Raw genomic sequence first — 22629 nt, 5'->3', positions numbered from 1 at the left:
GAAAAAAATCCGAAATTTTCGGATCTGACCCCTGCTTTGTTCAGTCCGTTTTGCGCGAGAAAGCTAAGATCGAACGAAGCGAATACCGAATCGGTTCAAGTATATACCAAGCAGTAGAGGGCACTTCCTAGCTCATATATATATATTATTGATCAACATCAATAGGCAATCTTAATGTCGAGCCACGTGGGCGTCGACAAGTCGGCTCAAACTGGCAGAGAAAGAGGTTCAAAGTTTTGTAGCTTAGCAATTTATTGAAGATTTCATTACTGTGTAGTTCATTTGGATATCTTTAGTACATTCTTTCAGTTCTTTCCTCATAAGTTCTTTCGTTAGATAGTATCTATATATCTCCAGCACATTATTTCGATGTATTTAGTTCTTCATTTGTTTATACTTACTACTGGGATATCTCTAGTTCTTCCTTCTGAAATCTTGAAGTTCTTTATTGCTTAATGTTTTCCGTCTTTTAAGCTCTGGTTGTCTTTTGGCATTATAACTAAATAGGCAATCGGATGGATGGATGGATGGATGGGATCCACCATCCCAAAATAGAGAGCAAAACCTTCATGCGATCCTTTGGTTTTTCTTTTGGAAAGTCTCTGATGTGAGCCTGGCTCTCCACTCCTTTGGCATTGGCATAAGATATACATGTAAATGTTGTTGTTGTTTTGTTTTCCTTTTGAGGGTCTTAAGTTTAAAGAGTACTTTGAGCAGATATCCGAGAGATACTTAAGGTTCTTTTTGAGCACACACTGTCCTGGGGGAGGGGGAGAGTCTTACCATCTAGTGACTAGAGACTAAAGCATAAGATATGATGTGATGAAGTCTTTTAACCCATTCCCAGGTCGTGGAGCAGGTGCTGCTTGAGCACCTCTCCCTCCTGCTCGGCCAGGAGCTGGGCGGTCACCGTGTTGATCAGATTGAAGGCTATGCCAAAGACACTGAATGCCGACCACACGCCCAGTGCCAGCCAGCGCAGCAGCCGCGGACGCAGGCCCCCGTCCAGTTGCCGGAGGAGCAGCAGACCCACACTCAAGCCGGCCAGGGCGCCCGTCATGTGGGCGATGTAGGAGACAGTGGGGCGCGCCTGCAGCTCCTCGAGGTCTCTGGAATACAGAGCGTAGCCCAGGTCGCAGAAAACTAAAAGAAGCATTAGCCACTGTCAGGGAAAGACCGAAGAAATCTCTTGGAATACTCACCAAACAGAATCACAGCCATCAGCTGCAGGATTCCATGACGCATCTGCTCCAGGTTCAGCAGCACGCTGGCCACCTGGGCAGCCAAGAGAGCATAGACCCCCCCACTGGCGCCCACCAGGTACACCTCAGAGTCGACGACACTGGTGCCCAGGGATCCGGCCAGAACGCCCGCCATGTAGATCACTCCCGTCCGGGCAGAGCCATGCACCATCTCCAGGGGCAGGCCGAAGAGCAGTTGTGTGAGCACATTGAAGCCCAGATGGAGCCAGCTGGCGTGGAGCAGGGCGTAGCTGAGGAAGCGCCACAGCTGGAGGCGCAGGTCGGGGCGATAGATGAGCACAGAGTCCTCCGGAGGGACCTGGCCCACGCACACGAATACAAAAATCTGTAAAGGAGAAAAACGGCACGTTAACTGGTTCATTTCGGGTATCCCGGCTATCCGGGAGCATCTCTGTCTGCGGAACCGGAACCAGCAATAAACCCATCAACAAAAACCCACACAGAGAAGAGAGACAGAGACACAGAGCGACAGAGAGATGGAGAGGGGGACAGCAACCCCCAAAGGGGCCATGGCACAGACTGCCGCCAGACAGCGACGAGACGTCGCCATCGAATTCCCCTTTTTCCTTGGCTTTCCTTTCCTTTCCATCCACTCCCTGTCTCGGGCTCTGGCTCTGGCTGTGGCTCTCTGGTGGCGGCGACGGCGTCCAGTCGTCTGTGGGCCCTGCCAGACGCGGAAAACAAATCGTAGACGTGTTGGGGTTTTTCGCACGCACACTCGCCCTATCCCTGGCAATCCCTTGCTATCCCCTTTCAGAGTGTCCCCGTCGCCCTTCGCCCGCTCTGGTGCTTCTCGTATATCCTTTAACCGGAAGCCAACTTCCATTTCATTCCCATTCCAACAGAGAAGAGGGCACTCTCCGTGAAGCGTGTGTGTGTGTGGGCCAGTCGGCAATTTGTTTGCCTCAAAAGTCAATTGCTCGACTAGAGCTCTTGGACGTGCGAGCGGAAAAGGGGGACTCCCAGATGGGACACATGATCCAGCAACAGCATCAGCATCTTTGCTCTGGGGGGGAAGCAACCCTCCTCGTGTAAGCACACGACGTGAGACGTGAGACGTGACTGCGCAAATACCGACCACCGACCCGACCCGACCCGACCAGCCATCCATACGCTGACCAGAGTGGACTTCCACTTGCAGAACTTCTTTGCTTCTTTCTGGTAAGGAAAGCCCACACTAAACTGATGTTGGATAATGGAAAAATAAATAAACTACCATGGAAGGATGGCTTCTTGCGGCCTAAGCCTTGAAAATGCATGCAAAACATTCTAGTTTCTATATAAATTGGAATGTTGTGGAACACAACACACACAAATTGAAACATTTAAACCCAAGACTGCATCTAAATATGAGCCTTAAGAAACAAACACGTGTCGCGCATAATGCAGTAGCACCCCTCGGCTGGTGCCGAGAACCTTTTACAATGATTCGAAACCCCCCCAGAGAACAAGTGCTTGTACACGAAAACATAAGTTGTAATTCAACAAAGGATGTACGAGTAGTATGCCTTTTCCAAGCAATATGTTGGCTATCCCAAGGGTTGCCTCTGCCACACCACAGTGGGTGGGTGGGTGTGTGTGTGTGTGGCAGCAATTAAAGCAAACCACACTCTCCAGAGGAGGGTCCCCCAGTACCCCACTCCCCAGTCCCCCGCTCCCCAGTCACGAGTGTGTGTGGCCACAGCAATGTCATGGATTGTGGGGATGCCATGGCAACCTTCCGTCACCCGAAATCGCCCCAAAAAAAGTTACGGCTTTTTATGAGCGGTGCGGCCCTCAATCAACCCTCGGGTCGAGAGTTTAATCGCATTAAAAGCGGCAACAGTGGAGAAATGGTACAGTACGCCCCGCCCGACCCCTCCAGACCCCGCACTCACCTCCAGCAGCGATGCAAGGACAATGAAGCAGGGCGGCGGCCATTTGGTGGCAAGAAGCTGCCTCTCCTTCTGCCTCTCCCTCTCCAGCAATGGTGGCTTCTTTGTTGCTGAAACTGGAACTGGGCCTGGGCCTGGGCCTGGGCCTGGGCCTGGGACTGCTGTCGTTGTGCGATGCACTGGATATGGGTGTGGATGTGGATGTGGATGCTGTGGCATCAGCTGGTCACAACAGACGCCCAGCACCAGGCCAGACGAATGCGATGTGGAGGAGGCGGAGGCAGAGGCACAGCCCGTCGGCATCGGCGGCGGCATCTGCACTACGGTGCTGCTGGGCAGCAGCAGCATCTCTCCTCTCCGTTTATTCGAGTGTCTATTTTTGGGGCGTCTGCCTTGTGACGGTGCCCCACTTAGCAGCAGCAGCAGCAGCAGCAGCACCAGCACCGACTGTGGCAGTGGCAGTGGCAGCAGCAGCAGCGGTGGCGGCGTTTGCTGTCATCATGAGATGGTCTCGGAATGCTGTCTGGGCCCCCGGTTTTGGCCTCCTGGAAAGAAATAAAGACACGACACACATGAGTCAGAGTATCAGCAATGGGGCTTACAGTGGGCCAAATTAGCTCAAGGTTGTCTCCTCCGTCGGGCGGTCGGTCCGTCCGTCGGTCCGTCGGTCGTTGTGTCCCACTGTCTCGAGGGCCCCCCATCCAATGGGTGCTGCCAGACGACGACGACAACTGCAGCGCATTTCGAGGCGACTCTCGACTCGTCTCGTCTCCGTCTCCGTCTCTCGATTTGGCAGACGACAGCGCCAAAAGGCGGCGCCATCATTCAGGTCTACACCGAGTCCCCCATTTCTTCCATTTCCCTCTCGTTTCAGCACTTTTTAATGGCCCTAGACCTAGACGGCCATAAAAAAGTCAAGAATTTATTTCTCTTTTTATATTTTATTCTTTATTTTTTGCACACACAAGAAATTTATTTCCGCTGCGGCGAAAAGGCAAGCGAAAAGCAGGAAAGGTTAAAGGCAACCCTCGAAATGTGCTCAAAAGTTCAGATTAAGATGGAATTTCTCTCACTCTCTCAGCGTAAGACAACCCCAAAGCAATAATGAAAGTGTTCTTAATGGAAATCGAATAATGAAAAGCTTATAAAGGAGTCTATATCCAAGACGAAAGCTGGAATCCTCCCCTAACAATGGGAAACCCTCAGTTCTTGGCCTTCGAATCCCAAGAAATCTACAAAGAGCCAAAGGTTTTCCATTCAAATGTGTCTTAATGGAACCCCATATTCCGTTGGAGATAGATAAAGGATAGATTTTGCTTTAGCAGACCCTTCATTAAGGGTTAATTCCCCTATTTGGCTGCCATAAAGTATCCCAGATCCTTTAGCCTGGCCTCCCCCCTTCTGCCTGCCAAAAACTAGTTGTGGTTCCTCCCAAAATCCCTGCAATCTTATTGCAACTAATCCCCATGAAATACTGAGCTCTGGTCGCTGGACTATGTACCGACTAGACAGCCCTAGCACGCAGGACCCTCTCCCCATGTGTGTGTGTGTGTGCGTGTGTGTGTGTGTGGTTTAAGCTTGAGTTTCATTTGGCTGTGTTTCCATTTCCAGTTCTGTCTCGGAGTCCAGTCCCATGGCGTGTTCCGTGTCCTGCTTTGTCCTGTCCAGTACTCCGTTCCGTTGTGTGGTGCGCTGTGGTGCGCTGTGGTGCTCGCCTGGTAATGAGTTTTAATGGTGATTACCTTTGGCCCAAAAACAACAGGAGCAGCAGCACCAGTCGCAAGTCGAAGGTCCCGTCCTGGGTCCTGTCCAGTGTCCTGTGTCGTGTCTCTCTCCCTCGACTGCAAACGAGTTCTTCTGCCAAGCGGCGGAAGTGTTTTGTTGCTCTGCCTGGAAGGGGAAGCCCCTTTAATGATCTGCGGCTGGCACACAACCGGTTAATGGTGCCTGCCGCCGCATGCCAAAAACTGTAAAAATATCGACAGGTGTATATCCTTAATGTCCTTCAACATTCGATTCCTGGGGCCAGTAGCTTTTGCCTCTGGTGTGCTCTTCGAAAGTTCTCCTTTTGCCGGTGCTGCTGTTGTCCTTGGCACGCAACTTGTTTGTTCGTGCAGGACACTGAAACGCACAATATCCTTGAAAGAAGCACACAACTTCCTCCTGGGCCGAGGTCTCTGCCCTTTCAGCTCACTTCCCCCGACCTTTCTCAGCAATATTTCGCTCCTTTCTCTTGCCCTCTTCCCACGTCCCTCTCTCCTTGCCCTCCCGCCTCATTTGGCATAAGGCAAAAATCGAAGTTCAACTCGCAGTTGAAGTTGATTATGCAAGGACTCCTTCAACAACCTCCAACCGCCAAGCTGCAAGCTCCTTCCCCAGCCCCGATGTGGCTGCCACACGGCCTGGCCTGCTACTGTTGCCACTTGCCACCTCCCACCTCCCACCTCCCACCGAAACTGCTGCTGCTGTTCTAGTTTCCTTCCTTCGACCGCATTTTGCTGCTGTGTTCAGTGCTCCGAGTTGTGTGCTGTGTTTGCATTGGACAAACATTTCATTTACATAATGCTGACTATTTGTGTTTGCCTTTCGCCCCCATCTTTTTCTTTGAGTTTATTTTTTTTTTTTTTTGTCATATATGTGAGTATTTCCCCAAGTATTCTTTTATTGATTTATGCAGTTCAAATTGCCATGAAACACATTCCAAATTATTTCCAAGAAGTTTTCGGAGCGATTCCCCAGGTGGGGAGCAGCAGCAACCTCCCGACGCCTCCGCCTCCGCCCCCGCCTCCCCCTCGGGTAACTATTCCCTTCTTTTTTTTGCAGAAGTTGGCAGGGAAAATGGGAGAAAGACAGAAAACAAATTTAATTACTGAAGCCACAGGGGATCCCCCCAGTAACCAGGAGGGGGAGTGGGGGGGGCAGAGGGAAAAGCGAGTGAGAGCGAAATGGAAAATATATGTAATTATAGCCCGGCTTAAAAATGCCTTGGGTTGAGAGCAAAAGTTATGTAGAAAGAAAAAAAAATGAGTTGGCAGCTCCCTCGGAGCCCCCACAGCCCCCAGAGCCCCCTTGGAACTGCCACGCCAGTGGGCGGTACGGAAAAAAAGTGAAAGAATACCAAAGAAAGTTACACCAACAAAATGCAGCAGCAACAACAGCAAAAACAATGACGAGAAAATTATTCTAAAACTATAATTGAAAAATGTTTACTTTTGGTGGGTGGAAAAGTGGGAAAAAAAACAAGTGCAATAGGAGGCGGAGAGGCGTACAGTCAACTCAAAGGTTCACCTACGACTGGCTTTCACTGTGGCAGATGCATGGGAAAGGTTTTCACTTTTTTTTCGCATTATGAAAGATGTACTCGCATGTACGGGATGTATGGATGGATGTACATGGGAGTAGAGTGCTCCCAAAGAGTCTTTGCTTTGCTCATTTCACAATAAAAATTCCGTCAATTGTGAAACGAATGCGATTAAAAGTCGCGCACGCCATCATCACAGAAAAGCAGAAGAGCAGCGGAGCCGAAGAGCCGAAGAGCAGCAGACGAGGACGGAGGGGCACAGCAAATGGAGCATCGCGATAGGGCATCGAAACTACTTCTCAAGAGACCCGAACCGAACCGACCCCCACGCAGCCCCCAGAGAGAGAGAGAGAGAGAGAGAGAGAGCTTCAAAGTTCATTTCCATTTGGATTGCATGTCGGACTGCAAGAGGCAGAGGGAGAGGGAGAGAGACCTGTGGGAAGGAAGCCCTCACTCACTCACTCACTCTATCAGTCTTTCAGTCTTTCTCTTTGCTTTCAATTTAATTGTAATTTCTTTTGTGTTTATTGCGTTTGCTGCTGTTGTCTGCTGCTTACGTTTTAATTTCATTAACTTGTGTTTACTGTGTGAAACACTTGCCCTTACCCCCGGACCCGGACCCGGACCCGGAACACCAGCCACTGGCCTGCCTGCCACACTGCCACACTGCAACGCCACTCCACTCCAATCCACTCTTGGACTGAGCGTCCGTCCGTCCACCTCTATGCCATTAAACGCTCCACATAAAACTTAAACCATCAGAGATTGCCTTTGTTGTGCGTCCAATTTCGACAGAAGAACAGAACAACAGAAGAAGAGCTCTTCTGGCCCTGGCACTGACGCTGAACCAGAAGCTGATGCTGATGCTGATTCTGATTCTGAGACTGTGCTCTTGATGTCGCATTGAGATTTCAGACATTTAGAACAACAAACGGAACGGAATCTCAAGCTTTCAAATTCGTGGGTGGTCTGGGCTGCTCTCCGCACAAAAACAGAAGCGTAAAGCGTAAAATATATAAATAAAATTAAATGATCCGCAGAAAAGAGACGAGAAAAAAAGAAACCTTTGACGGTTTTCCCATACCGGGAATTGAACCCGGGCCTCCCGGGTGAGAGCCGGGTATCCTAACCACTAGACAATATGGGATGTGTTTGAATCGTGTCCAAAAGTCCATTTGAATTTTCATGGAGATCGTTTTTGTTGTGTAATTCAGAGATTAATTTGAGGCGACAGCTAAATTTATCCTCTGATTCATGGATATGCAAAGAGACCGAAGACCGAAGAGACCGGCACTCGGTGACGAATATAAATTACCTATTCGATTGGAATGCATCCACGGAATATGCTCATGTTTATGCAGATTCTGATCAGAGCAAAACCGCAAGAAGCGCGTATACCCTTTCAGTTGTGGCCACTCTTTGGCCCGTTGTGGCCCGTTGTGGCCCGTTCTGGCCCTGCCTGTCTCCCTGCTTAAGTATTTATGTCTTTTCGTATATTTCTACGACTTCGCGTCAATGCACAAATCAGTTAACGTCCGGCAGACGACAACGGACACTAGATGGACAGTGGATGGACACTGGATGGACACTGGATGGACAGTGGATGGACAGTGGAGCGGACGGACAGACGGACGGATATATAATCACCTGCAGCGACAAAGACACCACCTGACCGGCGGACCGACCGACCACTGTGTCGTGGAGGTTGTGTGTTCGTGATGTTGCTATTGTTTCAGCCTAAACAAGTGCACATGAGTATCCATGTTTATTTTACGGTTCAACGATTATTACCAGTTATTGTCTAATGCAACCGTAAAAGGGGCCAGGCCAGCACCCTGCCTCAGACACCGCCGAACCACCGCCAAACAGACAGGAGAACAAGAACCACAAAGCAGAGGGTTATAGACGACAGGGCTTTTAGCCAGACCCAGAGGAGGGTAGAGAGGAGGGGAGAGAGGAGAGGTGGTAGCCAGACAAACGACAGACAGAGAGACGGTCGGAGGAAGGGAGGCAGAGAGGCAGAGAGGTAGGAACGTGGGCATGGAGCCGGGTAATGGACAACTTTTGGCCTGCAGTAGGTGTTGCCTGATTGTCGGTTGCAACAACCACCCGATGGATGGTGCAAGGTCCAACCGTTCATATGAGAGTGTTGTGTAGTTTAGTGCAGTGTAGTGTGGGTTGTTGTGGTCTCTGTCTCTGTCTCTGTTGCTGTTTCTGGCTCTCTGTTCATTTCGCTATCAATATTTCAAACACGTTCCAAAACTTTTGCCTTTTCGGGCAGGAGACAGCGAAAGGGAAGGAGGACGCTGGGGCGGTGGTATAAACGGAAGTTCACACGGAAATATAGGAAAATACAAGAATAATAATAATCGAAAAATAAAAGACAGACAAACATAATGTTCAGAAAAAGCAAAACAGGGCAGGGGGGGGGGGTAGTGCGAGTGGGAGGGGAGTGTGGGGGGAAATGAATCACGCAAACCCAAACGATAAACCAACAAAAACAGATCGAATGGGGGTTTAGCGCTGAAGATATATATCCGATAAGGAATGGAGACCAGCGCCAAAATGAAAACGAAAACTAAAAGACAGAAAAGTCAGAAATGTCTGAAATGTGGAATACCAGAGGGAGGAAATGACGAATATTTTTGGCAGAGATACGCGTACGCGTACCAGAATGGTAGGGTGGTAGGAAGGGAGGAACGGGGGGCAGGGGGGAAGGGCGGAAGGTTGTTTGGAGGCAGACGATGACATATCCAATAAATTAGGCACGCATCCGATTAAAGTGCGTGGTGCCCCCCTACCGCCCCCCCTCCCCACCACAGGCGACGCTGTCTAGACGCGGAAAAGGGAACACTTGCCTTGCCGCAAATTGGAATACTAGATCCGATGGATACAAGTGCAAAGATAGACCATCCACACTCACGTATGGCCAGCAGATGGCATATCTGAGATCACTTGATTTATGCTCTCGCGGAGAATTCCCTGGGAATTCCACTGTTCACTGTTTCGCTGATCTAATAAATATCTATGGAAATTGCAGCACGACCGAACGACTCTCAAGATAATTAACTTCATGCAAAAGATACAAAGATACAAATGGCACACAGCACACAGAGCGGGTCAATCGCTGCTCTCTCTCACCCCCCACCCCCACCCCCCTCCATCCACGGCATTGTATCTTTCTTTCTGTGGTGAAGCAATTTAATGCAAAAGCCATCAATTAACCCGCTTTTATCCGCCAGAAAGAGACAAAAGTATCTCTAGCGACCGTTCGTGGCAGAGATGCAACGATTTGCACGTAGTTCCGTTAGCTAATTGGATGCTGATGGCCGCCGCGGATCTGCCGCCGATTTTCCGCAATGAGGCAAGGAAGCAGGAGGCAGGCAGCAGGCAGCAGGCGGCAGGCGGCAGCCAGCAGCCAGCGGAAATTGCAGTCGTCGGTGACGTTGACCCAAGGCCAAGGAAGGAAGAAAGGAAGGAAGGAATTTGCGGGGCAGAAACAAGAAGAAACAATGAAGAAGTTGAGTGGACACTGGCTGCATCGCTTGTTTGTTGCCCCATGAATAATTAATTTATGATTGTTCTCATTGTAAATCATAACAATTAATGTGGCTTTAAATGCGCAGCCAGAGGGACGATCCGACGGGGGCCTGGGACCCCCGACATGACCATTGCCAAAGGCGGACATCAAAAGGCAATTATCCAATGGCCCCCGTCCCTCCAGCCATTGCCCCATCTGCAGCAGAGTGTGGCGTGGAGTGGTGTGGGTGGGTGGGGAAAATGTTAATAAGAAACGCAGCAAAAGAAAAGTATTCCAAGGGAGACAGCAAGCCGTTCTCATGGTAATAGAATCGGCAAGCCTTTTGTTCTCACAGACTGTCCAGCAAGGACGGAAGGAAGGAAGAAAGGAAGGAACTGGAGACAAAAAACACAAGGAACACAGAGATGTATATAGTTCTCTTTAGAGAGGGTGTTACACATAGTTCTTATGCAGAAGCTGGCCCGCTTTAAGCCAGAAAAGTAATTGAAATCGAAGGATCATAGAACAGAGAAGCTGCTTGGCTCTCTGGGTCTTGTGGAGCTACCTGTCGTATCTGGAGTTTGGAAATATGCATTTATCATTCCGATTTCTCTCGCAGATCGATCTGTAGGCAAGCAAAAAGATTGAGCTACTTTCCACCGCGTTGTGTGCTGCGAAAACAAAGGCTCCATTAATGAGTTCAATAGTTATGGAAAAATCAGTGCAAATGCAGAGATTACCTCTCTCTCTCTGTCTCTCTCTCTCTCTCCGTTTCTCTGCTGCCTCTTTGGCTGCTGGGGCTCAATGAACTAGAGACTGGAGACCAGAGACCAGAGACTGGATACCAGAGACCAGAGACTTCGCCTTGTACGGTGTACGATTATCACATTTCGATTAGCGACGTCTCCGGCCCCGACTGGGACTGGGAGTCGACTGGGAGCCGACTGACCTGCCAACTGGCGTTCATAACCACATTAGCACCGCTGGCGCTGCCATCGACCCACCAATGACCCACCCAGTTCCAGCCCCCTCTGCACCTGCCACATCTGCCACAGCCGCCACCTGCCTCCTCGGCCCCGTTTCGGGGCGTGCGATCTACATTCACTGCGCGCGGCCCAACAATGTTGTTGCCTTTAGTCAGTGGGCCCGTTCCGCCCCTGGTACGCCTCTTCTTTGAGATGACGGCGCCTACCTGTGGGCCCCCCACCCCTCCCCACACTGCCCCCTGCCCCCCTGCCTCGTATCTCGCATCTCGCCTCTTTCCCCACGCTCTTGTGGCGTGGTAATTATTCGCGCTCAGGTGAATACGCGAGTCTGCAAAGCGTAACTTGTAACTTGTAGATACATTCACGTATCTCTTTGCACGCATCTACATATGGGAAAGCCCATGACGAACAAGAGGGGGCAGCTAGAGATGTGCTCGGTGTCGTGAGTCGTTCTCCCATCTCCAGGGGAGGGAATGGAACCATCTCCACTCGAAATGAGAGCACAAGAGGGCCTCCCATCGTTCGCAGGGGAAGGCACCACGAAAGCACGCCTCACGCTCCCATCTCTGGCTGTGGGGAATGGACAAAAGTTAATCACCGTTGCCGTTTAGCTCACTGAGCTTCTTTGTTGGAGCTCGCGCTGTGGCGCTGTGGCAGCGCGGCAGCGTGGCAGCTGGAAGCTGAAGTTGTATCTGCAGTTGTGGAGAGCTGTATCTGTAGCTGTTGCTGGATCGCATAGTTTACATTTTATAAGTTAATTGAGTTAACTGTTCAACGCTCTCCCCACTCTCTCTCCCTGTCTCTGTCTCTGTCTCTGTATCTGTATCTCTCCGCTGGTCATTTGCAGATGCAGATTGGCTGCATATCCGCCAAAGCATCTAGTAGATACAGTGCATTGATCAGCGATTGCTGGCGATCTGCTGCACACAAACGTACGCATGTATCTATGGATGGTTCGGTTATTATTTTCCTGGTTATTTAATTACAAATATGTGTGCACCTTTTTTTGCCGACTGCCTACCAAATGGCTTGTAAATCTGCTGCATAATTCGTGTTGCGGTTGAACACATTAAAACCCAGAGAACAGCAAAAAAGCAAACTATCTGTGACCAAGAATTAAATGCCTCTTTGTTGTTTAATTGCCAGAATATTTCACATTTCCAACACACACACACACACACACACACATAGATAATCGCATATACCATAGATACAATACTGTAGATATTGTTTCGTATTTATTCGCGGCTCTTCTCTTGTATCATTTGTGCATTGCATTTCATTTTTTCGGGCTTTTCAGTTTTTCAGATTTACAGATTTTCCTTTTTGTTTTTTTTTCTTTTTTCTTTCGCTTTCTGTTTTTTTTTTTGTTTTTTTGGTTTTTTCCACATTCTGGTTTGTGTGTGAAATAATAACCCAAATAACTGCGGATAACTCTTTGTAAACGATTTGTGTATTTGGTTTATCTGCGATTTCCACTTTAATTCATTCATAAATACTAGATGATATGAGGGGGTACAGTGCGGACTGTGATTGTGGGCTCCACAAAGGCATGTTTTAGTTTTGGTTGAGACATGGAATCGATTATTGAGCGATTAAACTGGGAAATAGGTAAGAAATATATGATATGATCGGGGTACAGTGATTTACTTTTGGTTTAGAAATGGAATCAACTATCGCAAGACTTCAATAATCGATTACTGAACGATTACACTGGGAAATTGTCGATAATATTCAGTTTTTCAAAGAAATCACTGGGATTGTTGGTCCTTTGAAGGACTGAATTGAACCTTAAAAAACTTCAACCGTGCTATCTATCAAATAAGCCTTGGTATCGACTTCAATCGATTAACGATGGCCACCCTGTATCGCGTTTCATCCAAATGAAAGCTACAAAACGGATAGCTATTGAGTGCCTTACACCTCCGACACGCACTGCACCTAAACAAGTTTCAATTGAAGTTTATTGAATTATGAAAATTTGTTGACCAGCCCGCCAGCCCGCCAGCCCGCCAGCCAGCCAGCCAGCTCTCGGATTCACATTTAATGGATGAACAATCTTCATCCGATCCGATCCGAACTGAACCGAACCGAACCGCCTGACAAATATTTGTCACATGAGAAACACTTTCGGGTAAATGCAAAACTTTCCGCAGAACCCGGGCATTGTACAGCAGGGAATACCACCGACAGCCCCCCGCCATCCACCTACCACCTACCACCTACCACCTACCACCACCCACCACCCCCAACCACGAGATACGAGATACGAGATATAATGGCCATTCAAATGGCATTCAAATGGTGTCAATAGCTCTGCTACTTTGATAGTTGTCAAAGCAACTTCTACCTTCGTTCGGGATTTGCTGACGTCAAAGTCCGATGTGTGTGACCAAGGGGCTTGGCCCACGCCTCAGACGAAACTCGTTTCGTGGGGGGCAGGGGGGGGCCTGTGGGGCACCCCGTGTGCTGTGTGTGCTGTGTGTGTCTGTGTTATCGTTTGCGGATTTCAGGTGTTCCGTTCGCATTGCGTGGGCCCTGACTCACCCAACAAATACATAGATTCAGCGGCGACTGGCGGCCCTGGCTGGGTTCCGTTTCACTTTTTCTGCGATTCTCAGAGATCTCTGCCAAATTTTCTGGGGGGCTGCTGCTGCTGCTGCAATCTCAACAGAATTTGTCGGCTGCCACGGTTTAGTGTCGTTTCACACGTAAGTTGCAGAATGTGTGCCTGTGTGTGCGTGTCTGTGCGTGTGTTTGTTTGCGTATCTGCGAGATGCATTTCGAGGCATTCTTTGGATGTTTGCTTGTTTGTTTGTGGTTTGTGCAGTGCACACTCGCTTTTGTCTGTTTGTTGTTTTTGGGATGGTACTCTTCCTGGGAGGAGGGTGTTGGGGTTTCGTGGAGGTGCTTGTTCCCAGTCCAAAATCAATCTATATCTATCTTTTCTCTTGGTTTTGATTCTCGTCTACTGCAAAGTTCGGAAACCCCATAGAAATCGCTCGAAAACCTGGTCTAACTTCTTTCTTTCTGTAACATTGTTGTTCCTTAAGATAATTCAATGAATCTTCGGCATCTTAAGCTTCTTATCATTATAGATAACTCTTCAATAGTTGAGCCATATCGGTTTACTATATCACCGAGAAATATCATTTGAATAATCGTTCTTTAAGGGTATCTCAAGCTTCGTTTCGTGTTGGCCCAAAAGCTTGACTTTTTCTTGCTTTTCTTTTCTTTGCTTTGCTTTGTTTTGGTTTATCGCTTCGGTGTCTTATCTCACTCTCCCTCCGTCCTCGCCCCCGCCCTCCCCGCCCACCTCGCCCTCTTCTCTTTTGTTTTAGTCGCGCGCACGAAATATTCACCTGAGCCAAGCCACAAAGAGCATTGATGAATGAACCAGCCCCGCCGGATGGTGGAGAGCGGTGAAGGGTAGGAGCGGGGGGGCAATACCGATAAGCGATGACTGTGTGGTGGCGGCGGCGGCGGCGGCGGCGGCGGCAGTGGAGTTCCCTTGGCGGATCGTCTTGAGGTATTTTGTTGTTGTTGTTCTGCTGCTGGCGTCCGTCTGTCGATTCTTGTGATTCATATTTCGCATTCGGATTTGCACATTGCGCTGGTTAGGCATTTCTTGGCCCAGTCCCCTCTCTCTCCCCCTTCCCCCCCTGGCCCCTCCCCAGTGCGCCCCCTCTTTCCGTAGCGCTCAGACCCCCTACTGGTGGTGATGGTGCTGCTGCTGCTGACTCCCCTGGCATTTCTGTCGTAATTTGCCTCAAGTTTTGTGTTTTGTGTGAAATATTTACGTGTAGACAACATTCCCCCATTTCCTAAGACTAAGGAGAATACCCACAGTCACAGTTACAGTTACAGATACAGATACAGATACTCGTATCTAGATACGAGTCGGAGTCGTAGTCGTAGTTTTCCTTGGCATTTTTACCCACATTTATTTTGCTGTGCATTTCCGCCTGCCATTTGCCAGAGAGAGCCACAAGCCCCACTGCAGAGCAGCCGCGCCGTGACTCCTTTTTCACCTGTGCACGCGGAAAAAAAACTGAATAGAAAAGAGCCCTCTGAAGGGCGAGGCAGCTCTGGCGGCTCTGGTGGAGACGAACGAATACCCTGGCATTCGAGGAGTAGGTTTTCCCTTGGTCTGAAAAGTAGATATATCAAATGCACCCAAAACTCACAAACTTTTTCTCGGAGACGTGAGAAAGCCAAAGAACCACTTGAGCAATTCCTAAACGCAGCTCTTTTCCAATCATATGGTTTGATGGGGGAATTTCCCTTCAAGTGCAGACCTTTCTTCATACTCCTTTGCCCATTTCCTACAGGGTACAGATATGCTAGAGGAAAAAGTGTTTCTTGTGCTATTCATCTCTCTCTCTGCTTTAGTTTTGGCATAAACATTTCCTAAACTTTTATCTAATTCAACGAAAACTGCAGCCAGAAACAGCGACAGGCGGCAGGCAGCAGGCGGCAGGCAGCAGCGGCATTGCCTTCATCCATTTTGCAAGGTTCGTTCCCAAGACATTTCCACATTTTCCGACTCATTGTTCTTGCTGTTATTTCTGCTGCTGCCTGCCACCGGTGTTGTTGTTGTTGTTGTTGTTGTGTGCTCCATCTTTGAGCTTTTGTTTTTTTCTTATTTATTTTTCTTCATCTTTTTTTTTGTTTTTTTCTGCTCAAACTCAGTTCGCATTTTCCGCGTGTTTCAACTTGTTAGGCATTCAACTTTTCACATCGGTGCTCTGCCCCTTCTCCTCTCCACTCCTCTCCTCTCCTGCTGCCGCCTCTCTCTTCTTTCTTCCTCTTTTTTCGTACTTCTTCTCACTATTTCTCTTTAGTTTCCACGAAGGTTTTTCCTTTGGTGTTGCTGTGTTGTGTTTTTTTCGGACTTTGGTTTCGGTTTTGTGCAACACACGCCACTCGCCACTTGCCACTTGCCACTTCAGTCCACGCCACACACACACACAGCCACCAATCCATGCACCACGAAATACGCTTTGTTTTGTGTCGCCATGAGACTGAGAGGCGCCTCCAAAAGCAAGAAGGGGTGGCAGCTGCCACCACGGATTATGCAATGCAATGCTCCTCCTCGCTTTTGTTGAATTTATTAAATTTCTTGGGCATAAAATGCACTAATTTATTAGCTCCCCAGCAATCTGCAATCTGTGTATCTGTGTGCTTCCATCTGTATCTCTCTGTGTGTGTGTGTGTGTGGGTGTGTGCGTGCACCTTGAAGCAAGAAGACAACGGACGACAGACTACAAAACTGCCTTCGAGCCATTGTCTTCTTTTGCTCAAGTTGAAATGTTTCTGAGATTAATGCGAATGGGACGACGACACTCTGACACTAATGAAGGTCAAAGGTGGCCCAGAGAGCGGCTTGATTAGTGGGCTATAGAGTGGGCGGAAAGGGTGGACTGGGCTGGGGGGCAGAAGGCAATTTGTTGACAGCTTAAGAATGATTAAATATATAAACTCTTGCCAGAGCCTCTTTGTGTTTTGTGTGTGGAAATGTTGCTGGGAAACAACACAAAGGCCAAGCCCAGCGAGAGCACAAATCATTTGATGGAATCTCAAATTTTCGAATTAAAACCGAAGGAAATTGTGGGCCAAAAGCGGCGATGGCTGGCCATAAAAGATTCATGGGTTGGATAGCAATAAGGAGTTTATTATTGATTGCATTTTTACCATTTTAAATGTAAATAATATGGAAAGCTCGGACGTTTTAATGCCAGATGTGTCTTTAATACTAATTCAAATAATTTTGTTGGGTTTTTAGGAAGAAAGAAGGAATAAACCAAAGACGGAGAGCCGAAGAAAGACATTTTTGAAAGGATTGGCATAGATAATACACAGAAATCGATGCAGAAGGTAAGTAAATCTATGGAACACCTTTTAAAATACTCCCAAGATTAAAAGAAAGATGCTTGTATTACTCGTGTATATGCATAAATTTGATTTCGAGGAGAAATATCCATCATATGAACGATATAGAATGCTGTTCTATATATTTGCTGGATAGATTAATACAATGGATGAGAGAGACCCACATTTCGGGATTTCTACCACAGATGGATAGCCCTAATATCATTCGCAGAACCCTCAGTCCATGCGTAACAGATATGTATATCATTTTAAAGATACTTTCTTGATACTTTCCACACTTTTTGTGCCCCTCTCTGCCCTCCTCCTTTGATATAGCTTCATTTTCGTTTAAACCAAACCCAAATACAGAACAAACTTTTGCACTTTCAGGCGAGTATCTCTGCATATGTATCTATATGTATGTATCTTTCCATAACTTTTCCACTTTCCGCACAAAACACACACAAAACCGAAAAGAAAAGCAACCCAAAAAACGAAAAAAGTAGAAACAAAACTAAACCATTAAGAAATCAGGTCTGTGGGTCTTTTCTTTTTTTCTGGGCCTTTATTATTATTACGAGAATTTCTGTTTCAATTTCGGTTTTTGGCTCTAGAAAACGGCCCCCCGCCCTCTACCCTTTCGAATGGTGTGTAAAAAAAAGCAAACTTGACATAATTACAAAAAAATATTACACAAAAAACGAATGAGAAATGTATAAAAAAGAGCCCAAAAAAAACGCAAAATGCAATGCGTATGAAATTTTTTAAAAATAGCAAACGCATTAATTTTTCATAGTTTTTTCTGTGCAAAAAAAAAGTTGAAAAAAAGCTCAAGGCAGTGTCACTCCTAGAGACCGAGACCCCCCTCTGATGTCATTGAGTGGCACCATGATTTATCTGTATCTGTATCTGTATCTGTATCTGTATCTGTAGCTGTAGCTGCAGCTGTATCTGTAGGGGGGTATCTATCTATCTGTGTCTGTGCACTTGTTTGCTGCCCCGTAATCCCATGAATGAATCTGCAGACAAACAAAAAAGAACCAAGAAAAAACTTCAGCGGAACGGAACGGAACAGAGCGGAGCACAAGTCGGAGGGGGTAGGGGGGAAAGTGAATGAATTCGCATCGAACATCGAATTGAATGGAATACTTTAGTGAATGTTTAAATAAATTTAATCGCAGAGATTTGTGTAAACAAAAGGCCAGCGGAGAGCCGAAGAGCAGCCCAGTTTGAGGATCATTCACTGGCTGTAGCATTCCGGAAAGTGCTAAAAAGATGAATGACCATCTATATTCGGACGATCCACTCGAATGGAGAATCGAATCGGGGAATCGATCCAAAAGTGGGTGCCGTGTGTGGCGCTGCAAAGACAGCGGCAGCGGCAGCGTCAGCCCACACACAGAATGCGGCTCTGGCTCTGGCTCTCCATCGATCGTTGGCCAGTCAGTCCTTCCTACACGCAGCACACGCACATCCACAGCCAACCATCCAAGCAGTAGATACTTTTTGGGTAGAACAAAAGAAACTATAGACAGAGGCAGAGCCCCAAGCAGAGGCAGTAGCTGGGGCCAAGAAGTCGCCAGAAGTAGCACTTGTCCGAGATCCGAACAAAAGATAGCGAAATGTGGAGCATGGAGCAGCCCACACGGAGACAAATCACACCAAAAGATCTCCAAAAAGAGGGTGGGAGTGAGCACAGCTATAAGTCTTTGCCATTTTTATTACTTTTTTTTATAATTAGTAGATTTTTAAATGCATTTTGATTCAGTAATTCAGTGATTCTACATTTTAGAGTTTGTGTGAAGCATTTTTAGAAATTGGAATTCTATACTCAAGGAACTGTTGTTTTCCCAAAAAGATTTGAGTTGAAATGCAGTTTTTCCCTCAGAAACAATATGAAATAAAGTTCTGATCTGGTCTTGCTCCAATTTTTGATAAAAACTAAGGATCTGTTTCAGCCATCAACATGAATGGGGGAAACACAGTCCAAGGGTATCTGCTCCTCTTTTGATCAAGAATAGCTTGTGGGATCTGCATACTTTGCTGAAACCCCAGAAACTACATTGCGTATACGCAGTGTGTGGCAGCCATTTTACAGTGAGAGAGAGAAGGAAGCCTTGAGACGGATACTGGAGCCAAGGGAAATGCAGTTAGCACCCCACCAACCATTTTGGCCAACAACTAAGGCTACAGACTGACAGGCACAGATGTTTTTACAACCCAAATGCCACACAGATGCCGTTGCGCTTCAAAAAGCAGATGCAGATGCAGAGGCACAGATACAGATACAGTTCAGTTTTCCAGCTTTCGAGTTGAGTTTTTTGGCCAAGTTTTAAGCCAAGGGATTTATTATTGGGTTAGTGAGGGGCCGGGTGGGGGGGTGGTGGGAGGCAGACTCCTCCTACGACTTACCAAAAGGGAAATGTGTTGACTTTTTTGTCGTTGTTGCTGTTGCTGTTTCAGGCCATGCGGGGAAGGATGCTCTTCTCTCTACCCTTCTCTTTCTGCCTCTCTCTCTCTCTGTCAAGGAACTAGTTACTGCGGTCGTAGATCCTGGCCAGCAGTTGCTCAAGCACTCAATTTTTCGGCACAGCCTGGAGGTCCTTTCTGCTTGCTTTCTTCCTTGCTTTTGTATTGCCCTTTCGCCCAATACCGTTAGTCGTTGGTCGCTGGTCGCTGGTCGCGTCGACTGCCTTTTGCCGGTTGCCGTTACAAAGTACCGTTCACTACTGAGCCCGTTTTTTATGCGCTCCGATACTTTTATAGATTCGCAATGTGCGCCTTGTGGCAGACTGAGTGCCGTGCCTCTGGGCTGTTGTGGGGCGGCCCGAGGAGGGGGAGGGTGAGCAGGGTCTTGTTGCCGTGTTAGTAGTTTTGTTGTTTCGCTTTTTTCGCTTTTTTTTTGTTGTTGTTTTCACCCCTTTGTGTTGCAGCAGTTGCCGGCCGGCCACCGCGCGTCCACCGCTCCACTCCCCCCCCCCCTGTGTGGCAAGCGGGGGGAGGCAGAGAGAGCCACCAGGTGCACAAGCACAAACATGTTCGAAGTTCGAATGAAGCACGCGTCGCCGTTGCCAGGCCATTCGTCGTCGTCGCCGTCGTCGTCGTCGCTGCTTTTGTCGTGGCTTTTGGGCTTTGGGCCGCGAAACGGTAAACGTCAAAAAGGAAGCAGAGCTCAAGGAAGTAGGAAGAGACGGAGAGGGAAAGAGACGGCAGCAGTGGAGGAACATCTGCTGTTGCAGGTGCCACTCCTGAGGGCAGGGGACGCAAGTTTCTCTTCAACTGCACTCTTCTTCCACTCTTTCTTCCCTCGCCCTCCGGCCCGCCACCCGTTTTTGCTCACTTTCGATTAACATTTCCCAATCAAAATTCAATCAAATCATTAAAAACTAGACTTAATTTCTGTCTTGGGCGCCAGCATCCGAAAACAACAGAAAAGCGGTTCAATCTTTCCCACAATTTATCAAACAATTATGGCACACAGCACCCTCATATCAGGCGGCTAATCAGGGGAAGACAGGGGCACCCCCTCTCGCTCCCGGCTGCTCAACTGCCACTTAATGAGGCACACTCGGAATCCCCTTCAGGAATCAGAAGTCTGCAGCCGATTGACAGCGGATTCGCAGTAATTGAGAGCGAATAGGGATTGACGGGAAGGGAGCAGGGTATCTCTCCATGGGGCGGGGCATTCCCCATTCCCAGAGGCTCGGGCCTCTATGGTCCATAGTTTTGCATTGAGGCCTCACCTTGGAAGACAGCAGATTCGCAATAGGAGGCGAATAGAACGAGGGAGACGGGGCGAGAGATGCACAGAAGGCGCCCACAGCCCTCATCATCTGTCAGCGGCAGCATCAGCAGAAGCAGGGGCACCCCGGTCACCCCGATCACCACGGTAGAGGCAGCAACGTCAGTCCGAAGAGTGTCTCGTCTCCACTGATGGATGCACCTCAAAGAGTAGCAGGCAGAAGGGAGAGGGGCGAGGGGAGAGGGAGCATGCCGCACCGCAACATATGAAAACGGTGTTTCGATATGTTAACAAGTCGCTGAACAAAAGAGCGAGAGGCAGTCCCAGAAGATCAGATGCAGGGAGTGCAGAGATAGATGTGCAGATAGCCCACATAAATAAGTATCTTGTATCGGGCAGATACATTTCTGACACCCAATAAACAGGGAGAAGGGGAAGGAGAAGGAGCAGGAGCGGCAGCGGCAGCTGAAATTGAAGAGATTCCATTTCATTTGTTAGGGATTTGCTATCTCAGACTGAGATAGGAGATATGGAGGGGATTGTGAGACAGGGAATCTAGCGTAAAAAGGACTTTGAGACACATTTGATCGGATTGAAATATCAACTATGATTTCATTAGGCAAGGATTGCATTATTTGGGGAATGCTTTCAATCTGAAAGAGAAAGAGACTTGTTTTTGCAAGCCATAAATCCAGTCACCAGATAATTGAATTCCATCCACAAATGTTTTAACCGAAAACTAAAAGAAAAACAGAGATGAAAAGCCGTAAATTGAGGGTGAAACGGCATTAAGGCCAAAAACAAAACAAAAACGAAAACAGATTCTCCCCATAAAAAAGTGCATTGGCTAAAAAGACAATTTTTTAAGTGCTTATTGTTTGTTGTTGGATTGCTTTATTTTCGTAGCCATTTCTCACCATTTTCCACTCACATTTTCACTCTCAATATTTGTTGTTGCCGTTTTTCGTGCCGCTTTTTAATTGCCGCCGCGCCGCTTTTCCTCGAAGCACAAAAAAAAAAAGCCAAAGAAAACAGAGCAAAAGAAATCATAAAGCCAAAAATACAACACAACAAATGCAAAAACAAGGTGAAAATATTATATATTGCGCAAAGACACAACAAAAACATAATAGCCAGCAAAAGCAACAAGAAACACAAGCAAAAGCAGACACAACAAAAGCAACAATGAGATGAGCCCCCTGCAAATCAAACAAAAACAAAACACAAGACGGGAAAAAAGAAAAGGCAAAAGCAAAAAGCAAAAAGCGATTTATGCAAAATGCGGATAAGCCGAACGGCCGGAGAGGGAGTGGGTAGAGGGAGAGGGTAGAGGCTGATGGGTGAGATGAGCGAGAGAGAGAGGGAGAGAGGGGAGAGCGAGGTGGGAGAGATGGCAAAAGGCGATTAGGAGGCGATTTAACGCCGCACGCAAAATGAGATCCAATAAAATGCGATTACGTGGAAGCGAGACAGGGCAGAGGAGGTGGAGACGGAGTGGGCAGCAAGTGGCGTACGGCGGGTGAGGGGGGGAAGAGTGAGAGTGTGATTAACAGAGGGAATGAGACGGAATGCAAATCAAAACAGATGTTTGACAAGAGAGAGACAGGAACAGCAGCAGAGGCAAAAGTTTGCGAGCATAAAAACCACAGACAACAATAGCCCCAAAAAGTGCAACAACAACCGACAACAGACAGCAGACAGGGAATGTCCTTCGCCTGATGCTTCTTCCTCTTCTTCTTTCTGTTGTGTTTACTGGCCGCTGCTCGTGCCACAGAAAGGGACAGAGATAGAGCTGACGCAATAACATATCCTTTGAACAGGCACAAAAAGGAGGGAGAAGGAGAGGAAATCAAGGATTTCAGTCAACTAGTTTTTTTCGGGCCTCACCTGCCGCTGCAGCCTGCTGCCACACGAACACGAGCAAGGAAACGGAGCTGCTGCGGTGCCACACGAGGAAGGGGGACAGGGGGAAGCGATGCCACATGCCGTTGCACGACTCAAATTACGATGCTTCCTTTTTTTTCGCAAAAGACGTAGACGAACTGCTTCCTTTAACTGCTTCCACTGCCGCTT

General features: G+C 48.0%; 1 protein-coding gene and 1 non-coding gene across 2 annotated transcripts; both read right to left on the bottom strand.

Moving 5' to 3' along the window:
* Nucleotides 1–227: 227 nt before the first annotated feature.
* On the bottom strand, nt 228–19588 carry ru (roughoid). The gene is made up of 4 exons (XM_015186949.2): nt 19227–19588; nt 3140–3681; nt 1203–1587; nt 228–1143 (listed from the first exon to the last, which is right to left on the bottom strand). Exons 2-4 carry the CDS (start codon nt 3482–3484, stop codon nt 833–835), a joined length of 1041 nt encoding a protein of 346 aa, XP_015042435.2. The 5' UTR covers nt 3485–3681; nt 19227–19588; the 3' UTR covers nt 228–832.
* Nucleotides 7513–7584, bottom strand: TRNAE-CUC (transfer RNA glutamic acid (anticodon CUC)). Its single transcript has one exon. It is a non-coding gene; the product is annotated as a tRNA-Glu (tRNA).
* Nucleotides 19589–22629: the final 3041 nt, after the last annotated feature.

This window comes from Drosophila pseudoobscura, chromosome X, assembly GCF_009870125.1.
Source record: "Drosophila pseudoobscura strain MV-25-SWS-2005 chromosome X, UCI_Dpse_MV25, whole genome shotgun sequence".
NCBI lineage: Eukaryota > Metazoa > Arthropoda > Insecta > Diptera > Drosophilidae > Drosophila > Drosophila pseudoobscura.
Note: the sequence above shows the minus strand (reverse complement) of the source record. Positions and strands in the feature narration are given on the sequence as shown.

Bases quoted from the DNA above. Each gene is read 5' to 3' on its own strand.
- ru (XM_015186949.2), bottom strand. From the start codon at position 3,484: ATGCTGCTGCTGCCCAGCAGCACCGTAGTGCAGATGCCGCCGCCGATG. The intron at 1,588-3,139 runs GTGAGTGCGGGG...TCTCCTTTACAG, and splicing joins TCCTTGCATCGCTGCTGGAG to ATTTTTGTATTCGTGTGCGT. The intron at 1,144-1,202 runs GTGAGTATTCCA...TGCTTCTTTTAG, and splicing joins GATGGCTGTGATTCTGTTTG to TTTTCTGCGACCTGGGCTAC.